The 17,296-nt window shown below is 34.0% G+C and overlaps 1 protein-coding gene across 1 annotated transcript in view; it reads right to left on the bottom strand.

Annotated features, from left to right (window-relative positions):
• The window catches only part of TTLL7 (tubulin tyrosine ligase like 7), a 60,031-nt gene that overhangs the window by 34,320 nt on the left and 8,415 nt on the right, over positions 1–17,296 (bottom strand). Inside the window, 6 exon segments of the mRNA XM_015823221.1 lie at positions 6,726–6,799; positions 6,901–7,048; positions 8,077–8,171; positions 14,366–14,524; positions 14,965–15,129; positions 16,056–16,272. Coding sequence (XP_015678707.1) covers positions 6,726–6,799; positions 6,901–7,048; positions 8,077–8,171; positions 14,366–14,524; positions 14,965–15,129; positions 16,056–16,272 — 858 coding nt within the window.

The following is a 17,296-nucleotide window of genomic DNA, read 5'->3' on the forward strand; positions in this document are numbered from 1 at the left end:
AAATAGGAATAAAGCTTGTCTTTCTACAAACAGTAAGCTTAAGTGTTCAAATACTCACTGTAATGTCAACCAGGTTTGCATGAGACATGAAACATTATATATTGCATTCATAATTCAGAGACAGGGAGAGTGAGTTTGAGAAGGACATTAGAAAAACCACAAAAATTGCATCAGACACTCACTACTTTCTTTCTGACAAGAACTATCAATTATAACCCATTTCCTCCTTTCTATTCAGTTGAAATGAACTGTTCCCTGTTCCCCACCGACCACACAAATTGTAATTTATTATTAATATCTAGCTGGATTGCTGGATAACACCAAAAAAAGTGTCAGACTTCAGGATACATTCCTGCCTTTCCTTCTGCCATTTACAAATTCTGTAATACACTGGGTACATTAAAGCTGCTGCATAGATAATTATGCAAAGTATTACAACTACTTTGGAATCTCACTCAATATGTAATGGATGTTTTGTGTGAGAAAAAGAAGTTCTTTCACGCATACAACTTTTCTCTGTGATGGTATGTTTTAAAACATATTACAGAGTAAGCTACGTGCAGTGTAACAAATTTTACACACCTTGAGACTATCGTTTGGTAGAGTTAGAAGATGCAGGGAGGAGCGAAATTACTACCCAATTGTATTGCTAAAGATGATTCAACCCATGTTATTACAAATAATGCTTTTGTGGCCAGAGGTTAATAATGAAAAGTTGAAAGGGAAAGGACTAACATTCTCAAACTTTTTGTTGTTTCTTTTGTGATCAAAATATTTAAAAATAAAGTAAGAACATTACTAGATTTCAATGGCATAAAATGGAAATGCTTCCTAGGGCCTCTTTTAAAAAAAGAGCTGGGGCTGAATTCTCCCAATATACTGTATTTATTAGTTGCCCATACTAATTAAGAAAAATTAAATCCCCTAAACAATTCTGAAAGTCGATTAAATTTCTTATAGTCACACCAAAACCTATAGTTTCTAGCAACAGCAGACAGCTAAGGATACTTTAATTACGTGTCTTTAAAATGTTGCTCAGTAGTTAGAATGCAGTATTGCATGCTAACTCTGCCCAGTCTGGATTTTGATCTTGACGGGCTCAAGGCTGACTCAGCCTTCCATCCTTCCAAGGTCGGTAAAATAAAGACCCAGATTGTTGGGGGCAATTTGCTGACATTGTAAATCACTCAGAGAGTGCTGTGAAGCACCATAGAGTGATATATAAGTCTAAGTGTTATTGCTACAGCTATATGCCATCCTTCAAAACCTGGTTTCCCACGGCATCTTAAAACACACAATGTCGGAGTCCACCCGGGGCATCATGGTGACACAGATGAAAGAAACCGGAGCTCCGGTTTCCTAGTCCCATTTCACTTCGTCTGGAGACCCAAAGAGGTCAGAAAGTCGCCCTGGAGAGGCAACAAGGTGGAAGGGAAACCTTGGGAGTTTGGAGCCAACGGCGGTTGGCCCAAACGGACCGAGGAAACTCTTCAAACAGGCGGGAGAAAGGCTGCCAGCAAGTACGCAGACAGCCCAAGCCACAGACAGCTGGGGAAGAAGCAAAGAGCCGCAACAGCGCTGCTGAACAGCTGACTGTCAACAATGTGTTTGATCTGGGTCAGATTCTTCTTTATTTCTCTTCCCTATAGATTTTTAAAATATAATTCCCTGAGTTGGATAACTTTTAAAAGTAAAAAAACCCAGGAAGACTTGGGAAGAAGAGAGTTAAAAGCGGTGAAAAATCTGGAATGGGGGAACGAAATTGAGGAATATAAAAAATATGCCGAAAACATTAGAGACTGATTGAAAAGAAAAAAAATGATAATCTGTTGGCTAATTTTTGGGATTTGGGAAGATTTTTTTATTTTGTTGTGAAAGAGCATTTTAAATAAAAGTTTTACTACTGGATAGAGACACTATGACTAATGAGGACATCTAGTGGTGAGGGAAGATACTACAATACAGAAAAAATCAGAAGAGTGATGACCTTGAAACAACACCTGTGCTAAACAAAGAACATCCTGTGTTTCTACAAAAAAAAGATTTTTTTTTAACTACATCTTTCAACTTTAGACATAACTATTATAGAAACTATTTAGAGACAGGTTTTTTCTTTTATTTTCTTTTTTTCTTTAATATTTTTGAACTGACAGAAATATTTGGATTAGGCTCTTTCTAAACCTGGATTATAGCCTAAAGCAGTTGGCTGCTTTTTAAATTTGGATTATAGCCTAAAGCAGTTGGCTCCCTTTTAAACTTGGATTATAGCCTAAAATAGTTGGCTTCTTTTTAAAGTTGGATTTCAGCCTAAAACAGCTGGGTCTTTTTAAAATTCGATTATAGCCTACAGCAATTGGCATTTTTTTTCCTCTTTTCCCTGTGGATTTACAAAATTTGCCTGATTGAACAATGAGTGCACAAAATCTCACTAAATTACAAAAAAAACCTGCTTCTGCACCCTCTTCTGGAACATCCAGTCCAGCAAGTCAGGGATCTATTGAAGCAATGTTACAACGAGAGAAGGCAAACAACCTCCAAAAAGAGATGCATGAGACCTTACAATTAATGCAAGAAATGATGCAGAAGAATCATCAAGAAACAAAAAGCAACCTTGATAAGCTAAACGAACAAATGCTAGACATAAAGACACAATTTGAGATTGACCAACAAATGATCCTTAAAAATGAACAAAGAATTCAGAAGGTGGAAGATCAATCAGAAGATACTAGGGAAAAATTGAAGCACTAATGACAGAGAATAAAAGATTAGAACAAGCAAACCAAAACCTAGAAGGAGCAGTTGCTGCTTTGGAAATGGAGAAGGCAGTACACTATTTGAGATTCCAGATAAAGAGGAAAATATAGCAGAAGTGATTATTAATCTATTAGCAGAGGCCCTAGAAATGGAAATACCAGAGATGCAGCAAGAAGTGGATGAAATATTTAGAATGAATTCAAGTTATGCAAGGAAACACAAATTGCCCAGAGACGTCCATGTAAGATTTATGAAGAAAACAATGAGGGATGAGATATTAAGAAGAGTTAGAGATGATCTATTACAATATAAAGATAAAGAAATAGTAGTGCTGAAACAGATTCCCAAGAGAATAAGGGATACTCGAAGACAAAATCATTTCTTGACTACAAAGCTGATTGCAAAAGGAGTAAATTTTAGATGGCTGATGCCAGAAGGGATTTTAATCAATTGAAATAACACAAGATATCGTTTGGACTCAGTGTGGAAGGCACAGGATTTTGATGAAAGATATAGAGCATTTCTGGGAGAAAGAACACAATATCAACAAGAGGATGGAAAAAGCCAGAAATAGACAGAACAAACAATAGAGGAAACAATTACACAGGTGGAAGAGGAAAAAGAAAAGATGAATCAAGAAGATGAGGGAATAGTAAAACAGCAGATGATAACAAGATCAACAAGACCTAAATATAAGTAAACCAAAATGGAGAAGGAAAATGGAATTTTTTCAGTGAATATAAATGGACTGAATTCCCCATCAAAAAGGAAAAGAATTTTCAAACTACAGAAATTAAACATTGATATAATTTGTTTGCAAGAAACACACATAAAAAACAACATCATAAATTTTTGAAAAATCCAAAACTTGGAAAACTTTATTATACATCAGCTCAACAAAAAAAAGAGTAGTTATATATGTCAAAGAAACAATAGATTCCAAAATGATTTATGCAGATGAAGAAGGAAGAATATTAATGGTAGAAATATTTTTAAATCAAAAACAGATACTTTTGATAGCAATATATCCACCAAATAATAAACAAGAAGAATTTTATCAAAACCTTCACAGAAAAATAGTAGAAATGGAATATCAAAATATATGCTTAATTGGGGATTTCAATGCAATAGTAGATGGGACATTAGACTATAAAAGCAATAAATCAGGGAAACAAGGAAGAAAAAGTTTACCTAAGACTTTTTTCAATATGATAGAGGAAATTATCAGAAAAAATAGAATTGCAAATAGTCAAAAAGGTCAAATATTTGGGATATATTTAAGAGCAAGATGTTCAACAATGAAAGAAGATAATTACATTAAATTGTTAAACCAAATAAAGCTTGATTTGGAAAAATAGAAGAATCTTCAACTGTCGATGTTAGGAAGAATTGCTACGGTGAAAATGAATATATTACCAAAAAATATTATTTTTATTTCAAACAATACCTATAAAACTGGAGAAAAAATTCTTTGAAGATTTAAACTCTTTAATTCAAAAATTTATCTGGCAAGGAAAGAAAGCTAGAATTAAATTGAAAATGTTACAAGAAGCCAAGGGAAATGGAGGCTTTGGCTTGCCAGATTGGGTTTTATATTATCAAGCATCAATGTTAACATGGATAAAAGAATGGATAACTCTTAAAAATAAAAGATTGCTGTATCTGGAGGGCCATGACCTGCAACTTGGTTGGCATGCTTTTCTATGGTACGGAAAAAATAAAATACATAAATACTTCCAAAGCCACTACATTAGAAATGCATTATTATTAACTTGGGAAAAAATAAAATGTAAAATTTATTTGAAAATTCCAGGATGGCTTTCAACAATGGAAGCATTCGTACATCCAAATCTAGTCAGTCTCGATAAAATATGGACATACAAAGATATTCTAAATTCTGGAGGGAACTTAAAATCCAGGCAAGAGATGGAAAATCAGAGCATCGATTTAACATGGTGGTCACATTTACAAATTAAAGTCAGATACGATAAAGATATTAAACAGTATGGATTTTACAAAGAACAGACTATGTTTGATCAGACATTATTAACTTCTGATGAAAAGTTAATCAAAAAAATGTATAATTCCTTATTAAATTTCAAAATGGAAGATGAACAAGTAAAAGAGACAATGATAGTACGGGCAAAGAATTTTGGATATAATATAGACTTAGAAAAATGGCAAAGTTTGTGGGAAAGACACTATAAATTGACAATGGCAGCTTCATACAAAGAAAACTTATATAAAATGTTTTATAGATGGCATTTGCCACCAACAAGATTAGCAAAAATGTTTAAAAATATGTCGGAGAAATGTTGGAAATATAAACACAAACCAGTACTTATCATATGTGGTGGACATGTGTTAAAGCAAGGAGATACTGGACAATAATCCACACTTGGTTAGAAAAAATGTTAGAGAAACACATAGACTATAAATCTGAATTATAACTTGGTATAATGCCAGAAAAACTTGATAAGCAAAGTACATATTTGATTCTACATGTGATAACAGCGGCAAGAATTATATTTGCACAATATTGAAGAACGAAGAAATACCACCAGAAGAAGAAATAATCAAAAAAATATTAGACTGTACGGAAATGGACAGAGGTTTAAGGTTTAAGGTTGAAAGAAAAAGAAGAAACAGAATATTTTCAAACTTGGGACCTATTTTATCAATGGTTAGAGAAAAGATTTAGGGATTAGGAATTTAATTTGTATTAGTAAATAAGGTATTCAGACAATGCGCTTTTGTAGAATAATTATTATTGAACTCTGTTAAAAAATAATAATAAAACTTTTAAAAAAAACAAAACACGTCACCCAAATTTCTGGAACAAATGAAATATTAAACAAAACACAGTAATAAAAATATTTAACATTATATCCATCAAAGGAAAAGTTCTAACAAAAAGCTTCCAAAAACACTATATTGCACACATTACCAGATTAAGATATCAGAAATATTAATCATGATTTTTTTTTCTGATTTCAAGCTAACAAGTTAGTATCAGGAAAATCTAATTCCGGAAACCAGGTAGATGGGGAGAGGTTTAACAATGAAAAAACCCAGTTCTAAACTTTATTTTATTGATCTGTCTAAACAAGTTCAGAGATTAGCAACCTTTGCAGGTAGCAGATAATATGTACAATTTTTCATTATGCTGCAAGGGCTGAAAAAGTGCAAATTTAAAAATCGAGATAGTAAAAAATTAACACAGCCCAAATTTCCTCTACCCTTACTATAAATTTTATAAGATCTTATGCAACAGCATGCAATCAATTTTATCTGCAATTTTATTCGATTTCAGCTTTTTTTTCCTTTTTAATTGGGGAGCAATCAGATAACCAACGGTTATCCCAGGCCAGTAAAACACATTATAAAGCTCTTAGAACTAGTTTTCATTTTTTCATCTTTCCTCATATTGGGTTTTAAGATTCTTTTCAGAAGAAACACATTTTTGTATCTCATTTTTTAAAAAGAGCTATCATGACTCTTAAGGAATTTATGATGCATGACAAGACTTTCTTCTGTAGGCCATCAACAGAACCATAGGCTGATAGTGACATATCTCAAAATCTGTCTTAAAGTTTAACAAAAAAAACCTCAGTAAGATCTTATTTTTATAATCTGAGTTCGATTGGGGAAAATGTTGTTTAAGAAAGTTGGCTTAGTTATGGCTTTGATTTCACACTAAACTTCCATTTTAGCCAGGAAAGAATTCTCTCTGAACAGAGGAAATAAATATCTCAGAGAACTGTATAACCATGATTCATCATGTTGTTGGCAATAGTATTTTGAGAATAAATAGCTTACACCCATCCTAAGGTCTATTATTATTAGCCCATTTCATCATTAAAGAAGAAAGCACCTTTACGTAAGCATGATACAAGCAAAGTGAATTCCATTTTAAATCAAATGAATCCAAGATATACTTTGAATTAGGAATCTAGGGATTACATAGTTACCTATAGTTTCCCATGTGCCTGTTTTCATGCTCTTCTTTGGAGATCTGCCTGCGTACTTGTGCAAGTCTCTCTTTCTGGAAGCCAAGAACATGTGGAAATGACTGAACATACCGCTAGAGAAAAAGGTAGAAAACATGGCTCCTTCATTTATATATACATAGATGTTTTAAATTACCAGTTCTTCTCTCCTCCTTTCTAGGGAACGCCGTTGCTTTTCCCAGTCAGAAGATATAGGGGACAGCCTTTTCATTGACCCTTGGCCGTACAGTCTCTTCTGAGCTTCTGCTTTTTGCTTGGCTAAATTTTTTCTTTTATCACTTGTCCTGAAAAGAAAATACTTGACAGGATCAACAAAAGCTACCCAAGTGGAGTTTTCAACTTTTTTGGCACAATGATGTTAGAGTCCAGGGCTATCTTTATTTGCTAATGACTAGCAAGCTCGCTTTTTTCCCATACCTACCAACCTCCCAGATGGAGAAGCACAAATATCCATGGTTGCAGAAGTAGAGGCCGCCCATTTACCATGGTTGCAGAAGTAGAGGCCGCCCATTTTCTTCCTTTTCTTACATGGCAGCTATTCCAAGATACCCTTTCTGTTTTCATTTACCTGCACTGGTAAGCCAATGAGTGCTTGGTACCGACAAGCTACAATGGAGGGGAAAAAGTTGCTACTACTACAACCACTCTCCCCAGGATAGAGCAGATGGGAGCTATCTCTGTCAGCCAGACAATGAACTATCAGAAATAAGTTCTCCTCAGAAACAATCCTCCTCAGTTGGTTGTTAATGTCAGGCCCTGATATAACACCTGGCAACTGCAATACCATGCTGCTTTCAGATGCTTCACCTGGTAATACCTGAACAACTAACTCCTCCTAAAGACACTGGACAAATGGTACCAAACAAGATATTGGAATTCCTAACATCAACTAGACTAGAGGAATACAAAATGTCCTCAGAGGCCTCATTTATAATAAGCTGTTTAAAAAAGAAATCCTATGGCTCTAGGCATTTTCACACTCTAAGAGAATATGCACAGATATACAGTAATACCAGTTTCATTGTAATCTTCTTAGTCCAATCAGATGGAAAATAGAGACATGAACACAATCTTCTTCTGCCTCAAGAAATTACTTCATAAAAATCTGGCCAGACCGTTTGGATCAAACTAGGATTTAACTTACTCTTTTCCAGTAATGACAAAGATTGTATTATACTGTATTTGGATTAAATACTCAAAAGTCAAAGGGTTTAACTTAAATTGTATGAAAACATTTTTTGGGAAAATATGGTAAATGTACCTCAATTTTTTTATAACCATAATAAATAATAACTAGCTTATGCATATTTACCTGATGTTGAGAAGCTGTAATGCATTCAAAAGGACACCTTTTTTCACATCATAATCAATTTTCTGGTCAGTACCAAAGCTGGGAGCTCGATTAATCTGAGAAAATGAAAAAAAAAAAAGGAAGAACATTTTCAGGAATGTTAAATACAAAAAATAGTATGTACAAAACATTCCATCACTCATATATATGCATGTATCCCAGACCAAATTTTCAAGATCCTTACTTGCAAACGTACCAAGTAATCATATTTTGCTATCTGAAAAAAAAATCCTTTTATTGTAAAGGAGGTAAGATTTACACACATGCTACAAATTTTATGGCATGTGAAATATCCAAAATAATGTTACATATAAAATGCATTTACTTTGCCTGTATTGTTTAGCTATTTGCTATTATAATTGGAGCATGAACCCTCAATCACAGGCAAAGAACGCGTAAACATTTGCACTGTGCAGTGTAACACATTTTAATTCACATTTCAAAATGTTTACATGATAAGTATTATTAAAATTTAATTTTTATATAAAACTAATAATGTAAAGCTATTAAAACCAAAACAAATCTGAAAAGCATGGGAATATATGTGTATGCAGAAGCTTATTAGTGGTTAGTAGGAAAAAAAGGTGATATATGAGGATATTATTCCTTCTCACAGAAAAAATGAATAATTGAATCGGCAAGGGAAAGACCGGCCATAAGGCTCGTCACTAAGCTGCTGACAGCTGAAGTCAAAATTACCATCAAGCACCTTTAAAGCAACACGGATGAAACTGGGTGAGATCTGATCTTCTCTTTAAGACTTTAAGTACTTTCTCCTGTAAAAGCTGCCCAAAGTATTCTTCCCCCTGTGAGGAGAGAAGGAAGGGAATATCTACCCCACCATCCAAGAAAAGCGGCGACTAACTACCCAGGGGAATTAAAGCAATTATAGGAACAATTTTAATCTAACTGGATCTATATGTTTTGGAAACTTGGGGACTAAAAGTTTTCCTATTCTTACTGGAGATGTTTGTTTTAATTTAAAAAAAAAGAAATAAAACTTGAAAAACTCGCATAAAAACTTTGTACTTAAAGTTTTAAATGGCATCGGTGACATCTTCTGGCGAAGTATGGTATTACAACTTGTTATTGCCTAAAAGAGATTTGGCTTGAAGCCCAGACTCAAGATAAAACTCTTCTGACCTTGACAGATACCACCTGTGAGAAACTCAGCTGTAATAGAGAACTTCTGAGTGACATATTTGGCCTGTTTGAACTATTTTTAACGTTTGATTCTGAAGTCTTCAACTTAATACACTATTAAGAGAATATGGATGAAGATCAGGAAAAAAACCTTTCCATGTTGAAATCAATACACGAAACTATTCTCTCAGCTTGTGACAAAATAAGATGCAACATAAAGGAACAAGATGCCAGCTTAGATATACAAACCCAGATTTTGACTACAACCAAAGAACTAACAATACAGAAAATAACAGAAGTGGAACAACCAAACACTAAGACAGAGGACTTAATTGACCAACAAATCCAACCAACGGAAAATTCAGAAAAGGGAGTGACAACACTGAAAATGGAAAAGAGTTTCTATATAAATCAGAAGAATTTTGAGGAGAAGAAGAACAGATTGAATGGAAGATAAACCTATCACGATAATCTTGGGAAATTGGAGTAATAGGGAGGCGATCAAATGAATACAAGTGGATTAGTTCTTCCCAAAAAACTGCAATTAAATGGTCTTTCTTATTTCAAATAATATATATAATAATAGAGGGAGAACTATTTGATGGTTTAAATGCATTGACATGGAAGACTACTTGACAAAGGAAAAAACCCAGAGTAAGGCTGAAGAAAATTAGGGTTTTGATTTATTAGAGTGCATTTCATATTACTAATTAGAGGGTTGAATATGGTGGAAAATACATAACTTTTAGAAAATAAAGTATCACTATAATTAAATAGGTAAGATGTGTAACAAGATAAATAGACTTTGGTATGAAAAGGGGAAAAGGGAAAAGTTGAGATAAGGGGAATTTTGGTCACCTAATTTAAAATATTTAGAAATCAATTGAAAATAAGAATTCTGTTTGCTTAATATGAGATAAAAGATATTACCAGAAAAATTAAACCCAAACGAAAAATTAATGGCTTTGATTTATTGAAGGGGATACTGTATTATTAATTAGATGGTTTAATATGGATAGATAACTTTAGAACAAGACTATACTCAAATAGATAAGATGTGTATTTAGAATATTAGATTTTGTTATGAAAAATGGAAAAAAGAAGTTGAGAAAAGGGAAACTTTGGTTACCTAAAGTTTGGAAATTATAAATATCAAATGTTAACATGAATATTGATGGGAAATTAAAGCTTGGGGAAAAAGAAATAACAGGACATTGATTGTATATAAGGATTGAGTGCAAACACAATTAAGATACAGTATGTATAAGCTAAAAATTATTGATACATGTAATAATGATGTTTTTACTTAGTTGATAATAATAAGAACTATATTAGCCTAATATGAGATAGTAGATATTGAAGGAAAAAGAGAGAAAATATCTGATGTTGTAACTTGAGATTTGTACTAAAGATTTATGTATGTTATTGAAATATTAACACAGCCACCACGTTGCTTTTTAAATATTAATTGTAAAATTAGAAAACTAATAAAATATTATATAAAAAATAATAATAAAAAGTGGGCCGGCAGCCACGCAGGTCCCTGCGGCATGAAGCTGTTGGTGCCGCCAACGCAAGGTGAGGCAGGTGTCACAAAAAATATAAGACATCCCCCCCCAAAAAAATAAGACCTAATGCCTCTTTTGGAGGCAAAAATAATATAAGACCAGGTCTTACTTTCGGGGAAACACAATAGTTGGAAAACTACTCAAATTCTTTTATTTAATTAGAGCCTGATACAGATGCACTTTTCTTCAAACAATCGTACAGTTTGTAGTATACATAGATTTGCAAAACGATGGGATAAAAAAAAAATCCTGAACTTTATTTTATGATTTATCTCATGATTACTCTGAAATTGTGTGAATGCATCAATGCAGTACATGTTATCTCAGCTTGCAAAGCTTGGATTGAGTTTACCAAAAATGTAAATATTGCAGAATATACAGCCCCGTGCTACATAACTAAACTCCATGTTGAATAAACTAAATTATTAATGTATCTTAAATAGAAAACTATGTTTAGATAGATTTTTACTCCAAAAGCATTTTATTAAAATAAATTTGATAAAAGATTTTTAAAAATCCATTTTTTAATTTTTTTTTAAAAAAATTGATTATTATCCACCCTGCCAGGCAGTGTGGCCAATTGTAATGGATATTTGAAATTGTAGTTTAATAACATCTGATGAACCTCAAATTCTCCATTTCTGCTACAGAATATTTCATGGAGTAAATCTGAACTACTGCATGTAAGCTATCATATGTACTTTATGGTAACCTATTTCAACAGCAAATCATCTTCTGCATCATTTTGATCGAATTAGCTAGACCGATCAATTATTTCTGTAGTGTCCTACAGGTCATAATAATGCGGCTCACCACAATATGAACACACCACAATGATGAAGACATTAGGTGATGTTCAATATCTTGGGGACTATAGCTATTAGTGCATTTACATGGAGCTAGAAATTATCTTCCTTTTGCAATACCAAGTCAGCAGTTCCACAAATTCACTGTAAAAGTTTTGCTACTGGCATTTTCTCAAGCAGCAAAAAGGCAGTTATATTTTGGGTTTTGAATTTGAATTCCCCTAATACCAGTAGGAATCGAAAACTAGACAAAATGCTTCACAAAATCCACTTTTGATCTTGTGCTTTTGTTGCTTAATATAATGTTCATAGGTTTCTGCAATCCAAATATGTATTCTGGCAGAAAATAATAATTACAATGCACTCTCCTCTCTTGCCAACAGGAAGGAAGATGTTAAGCCACAATACTCAATTCTCACAAATACTAAGCTGCTTAAAATTTTATCTCCCAGAGTTGGGGATAAGCCAAAACTTGCTACATTATTATACTAAAAATATTTTAAGCATACTTTGCCATATTTCCATTTGGATGAGACTAATTTATTTTCAGGTTTGACATTCAAGCAAACACTCCTTATGTCCAATTGTGCTAGTTCAGTTGGAGAATCTGTAGTGTTTTGGAAGTTGCAAAATTATGACTTCTAGTATCGCTCCATTGACTGTATTGCCTATGACTGTTGAGAGTTGTAGGCTAGCAATATTGGAGTGTAACAGTCTCTTTCCCCCCCCCCCAGCTTAGATCCTGAGAATAGGAAAAGTGTGAACAGATTTGTTAAGATAGTTTTGATGGTAGGCTTTTAAACACTAATATTTTAAACTGGACCCCAAAGCAAATTCTTAATCAACGAGCATTACGTTTGTATATTCTTCTTTACTGGCTTCACTTAACTGCAAGCCTCTGCAGTTTGGAAAATTCAGATTATCAACGCAGAATATATTACAATGCATTCTGGTATCAGAGTTGCTTTGTGGAGTGAGATGGGTGGCATATAAAATAATATGAATGAATGAATGAATGAATGAATGAATCAATCAATCAATCAATCAATCAATCAATCAATCAATCAATCAATCAATCAATCAATCAATCAAGTTTGGATGTAAATTATAAGTTCTCAAGTTGATGTAACACCAAATTGAAAAAAGCCATTCCTAGCTACAGTTACCATTTCATCACCCAGGAGTAAGCCTCAGTCTAGAATCTGTTACCACTCTTTCCTAACCATAGTTTTCTTCTTTTGTCCACTTCCTGAAGGCACCTCCTTATTTCCAACCACTTGGTTGTATTTTTCCAACATTTTACCTGGGAATCTTATTCATTCTCTTTAACAGCTTTCTTTCTTGACAACTATGCCCAACTATGTGGCTTTATAGTTGGGTGTTATTGAGATGTGTTAAACTACAGATCCCTTGTTCCTCTACTCAACATTGACTAGAGATCCTGAAAGTAGAGGTCAACACATCTGATGGAGAACTACTTTCAAGCACATTAATCTATCTGTAATTTATTTACATTCTTTAAATTTCTTGAAATGTAAAGGCAGTTGAAGACGTTCCTGACCATACTAGGGTCACCAGGACCCTGAAGAAACAGGTTCTGCTCAACATGGAACCCTTTACAGTATAGATCTCTCTCTATTCATATATTGCTGATACATTATTATCCAGACAAATCAAAGATGAAACAAAACAGACAAGATTACTTTATTTGGAATAGAACATTTCATGTTTTATCCACTAGATGGTGAAAAATACTTGTGAGATGACATACACGCTTCTGCTAGAGAAAAAAATATGTGAGCATAGCTGGAGAAAAGAGGTTCTGATTCATGGTTCAAAAATGCAACTAATATTGTCCCTATCATGTTTCGTCTGAAAATATTTTTATGGTACATTTCTAAAAATATCAGCCTTGATCTAAAAAGCTGCTACTTAACCGCAAGTTAGATGAGTAACAGCTGTCATCATAATCATTGTCATGATTATCATCCCAAATTACTCCACTGCAGGATGAAGCCCTGCCTTCTCCCTAGGAAGAACAGAAAATGACTGGCTCAAAGTCAACCAGTTGGCTCTGTGCCTAAGGCAGGAATGGAACTCATGCTCTCCCAGCCTCTAGATCAGGGCTTTTAATCACCACACAGCAAAATATGATATTACAGGTGTACACATACATGTTCATGTATTAATGCATGTATGTACAGAGTATGTATTTTCAGGAGCCATATTTGATTGCACAGCTCACTTCAAGTCACCCTCTTAATTCTATTTTTTAATGTGTAATATATAAACCCCTGTCCAGTCGTGTCCGACTCTCAGGGGCAGTGCACATCTCCGTTTCTTAGCTGAGGGAGCCAGCGTTGTCCCAAGACACTCCTGTGGTCATGTGGCCAGCATGACTATATGCGGAGGCACACGGAACACTGTAATCTTCCCACCAAAGTGGTACCTAATTATCTACTCACATTTGCATGCTTTTGAGAACTGCTAGATTGGCAGGAACTGGGACAAGTAATGGGAGCTCACCCCATTGCGTGGTGCTCAAGTTTCAAATCCAGGCTATCAGCTTTCAGCTGACAAGCTCAACATCTTTAACTGCTGAGTCATCGACTCCACTTCTAGGGGTTAAATGAGAATATCTTATTTTTAAGTCAACAATGATACTGAGTGGCATACCAGTTGTTGTTTTTTTAACCTTTATACACTTATTGAAATTATTGTAAAGCTGCTCACCTCTAGTAGCCATGGCTTGAGTTTCTTGTCCAGCAGAATATCAAATCCCAGAACTTCAAAGCAAACGCTGTCACTTCCAGGAGACTGCCCTGGTCTACACATGCGATAAGCATGAAGAACATGTGGTTCTGCTACTATAAGTGTCTTCACCACTAACTCCTGAGAGATTGTGCAAAAAGATAAGGATAGCAGAATAGCATCATTATTGTGTTTATTTGAATTTTACAGAAAAACATTAAACAGCAAAATAAGACAGACTCTAACAAAATAAGAATTGATTGTTGGCTGGGCTCTAAATCACAAAAATTCAAGGGCAAAGAATATCTAGGATCTAATCAGGACTGCCAAAGGATTCTAATAATTAATTCAAAACGTTATTATTCAGTTTCTTGGGAAAATAAATCTGGTATTTTGCCCATTTCCCCCCTTTGACATAATGACAAGATTCTACATATAACAGTTCTGCCGTATTAAAAAAAAAATTAAATAAGGACTTCCGTTGCATCAAAATCCATAGTATGTCCCAGTTCAGGAGGAACGGTACAGAGCATTATGACGACCGAACATAGAACATCTATTGCGTATTAGTTTTCTCTTACTGAAATATCATTCCAGAATTTGGAAACGTCAAGGTGATTTGTTTGCAGAAACTCAGTAAACCACTTTATAGAGCGCTTACTGCCTTTATCTTCTGTTTCATCCCGTTCAAAATGCTCATTATGCTTATTCACAGAGTAGTTGGTCAGATGCATATACAACTGGCTCTGAAACAGAAATGAGAATGTGATTCCTGAGAGGCAAGTAGAGAAAGCGAGTTTGCGGTTCTGTTTAAAGAGAGACTTAATGAAGATGGTGATAATGAAACAATTTTTACACTGCAAAAAAGGTATTTATGAAAGAATGGATAAATCTAAAAAAGTTGGGTATTGTAATCGGTTGTGATATCGACTAAAATGAATGAGCAAATGTCCATACAGATTTGTTTAATTTTTAAGAAGTTGGAATAAAAAATATGGATGATGTGGGGGGGGGAAATCAACTTGGCAGTTTTTTCCTTGATACAGAATAGTATTTACTTAATTTAATAGTTACTTAATAGTAATTTATCTAATTTATTTGTTTATTTATCTAAATTTACTTATCTAACGAAATACCAAGGTTGGAAATTCAGGATAGACGAAAGGAAAAACTTATTTAGATATGCCAAACTAAACCATTCAAATTTGCTGGCATAAAATTTGGTAAAGTGAATAAACTGATGAAGAATAAATCTATCTAGTCATGAAATCTGTATATTGTCTCCAGGATCAAAGGCTAAACATAATCCCATGGAGAATTCTAAAAGAAATGAATTTGCTGGACCCTTTTTAAATCAGTGCTTAGGACTGAACATGGAACCCAGATGGCACTGATCACACTAGTGGATGAGCTTTGTCAGAACGTTGGTTGTGGATGAAGGTTGTGGACCCATCCTGGCTTTTTTAGGCCTCTCAGCAGCTTTTGACACCCTCTACCATTGTATTCTTCTGACTCTCAACTCAACAGAAATTAAAAACAAAGCAAAATATAATCATTCCAAAACAATTTATCTTGCAATCAATACCTAGCTGTTCTCTATTACAATATATACAGTGGGTTTGCCTAAGCATATAGTGTTGCACTATTTTTATTCACTCAAACCTTTACTTACCAGATTTGATTCATTAGGTGGATGATATTTCTCTGTGCCCATTCTCACTAATCCATCATTATATAAAAATATTTTAAGTGGATCACATGAAGTTACCAGAATGTACACCCTTAAATCAAATTTGTAACCTTCCATAAGGAAGGGCTTGTCAAGGTATTCTTGAACTATGAGGTGGTCCTGAGAATGAAGTTTTTCTGCATTTCTGACAAGGGAGATCCTGATAAAAGGCAAAAAAGAAAAAATGAAGACTTTCCATTCTGGCTAATTATTTATAAAAATAATGTCCCTTAAATAGTAAGCTACTGGTTTCACTTGCTTTAAGCCAGGTTTATCAAACCTACTTCTTAGGCATGTACTCCAAATCTATTATACTGTATAGTTTACCAAGTGTTTGAATATCTCTCACCAATAATTCTTGTGCTGTGCTGTGCTATGCTATGCTGTGTGTGAGTTGGGCAATTACATAAATTTGTTTACTAAATAAGTAATAAACAGATTATTACAGGTAGTCCTCATTTAATGATTACTTGTTCAGCAACTGCTCAAACTTACAACAATGCTGAATGACTGATAATTATAACTGTATCTTGTCCTTACAGCTTTCTCAGCATCCTACAGTCAGGTGATTGTGATTAGTGACTTACCCTGCCAACTTTCCATAAGCAAAGTAAATGGAGAATTCAACTGCTAGACACAAGGACAGTTTTTCTCCCATGGCATCACTCTGCTAAACAACTAATTCCCACAACACTGTCAAACTATTTAGTAAGGCTGTATTACTATTATTCCTCCTTATCTACTTATGACTATAACTTTGTTGCTTGTATCTTACAATTTATATTTATTTAGTTTCCTAGTATGATTTATGTTGATTGCTTATCTAGTATCCTATGACTATCACTAAGTGTTGTATCTTATGATTTATGATAAAATTTTTACGATGACTATGATCACGATTTATCACTTATACCTTTTATGTACACTGAGCTTAGGCACCGAAGACAAATTCCTTGTGTGTCCAATCACACTTGGCCAATAAAGAATTCTATAACAGGAAATTGGAAATTGTGGTCATGTGGTATGCTTGTGATCCTTGCTTAATGACAGCACTGGGACTGCCAGAACTACTGTCATTAAGCAACACAGTCATTTGGTGTTTTTTTATTTATGATCACATTCCCTTAATGACAGAATTTTCAATCCCAATTAGCATTGTTAAGCATGGACCACCTGTATATGGA

The sequence above is a fragment of the Protobothrops mucrosquamatus genome, unplaced genomic scaffold, assembly GCF_001527695.2.
Source record: "Protobothrops mucrosquamatus isolate PMUCROS unplaced genomic scaffold, P.Mucros_1.0 scaffold1802, whole genome shotgun sequence".
NCBI classification, from domain to species: domain Eukaryota; kingdom Metazoa; phylum Chordata; class Lepidosauria; order Squamata; family Viperidae; genus Protobothrops; species Protobothrops mucrosquamatus.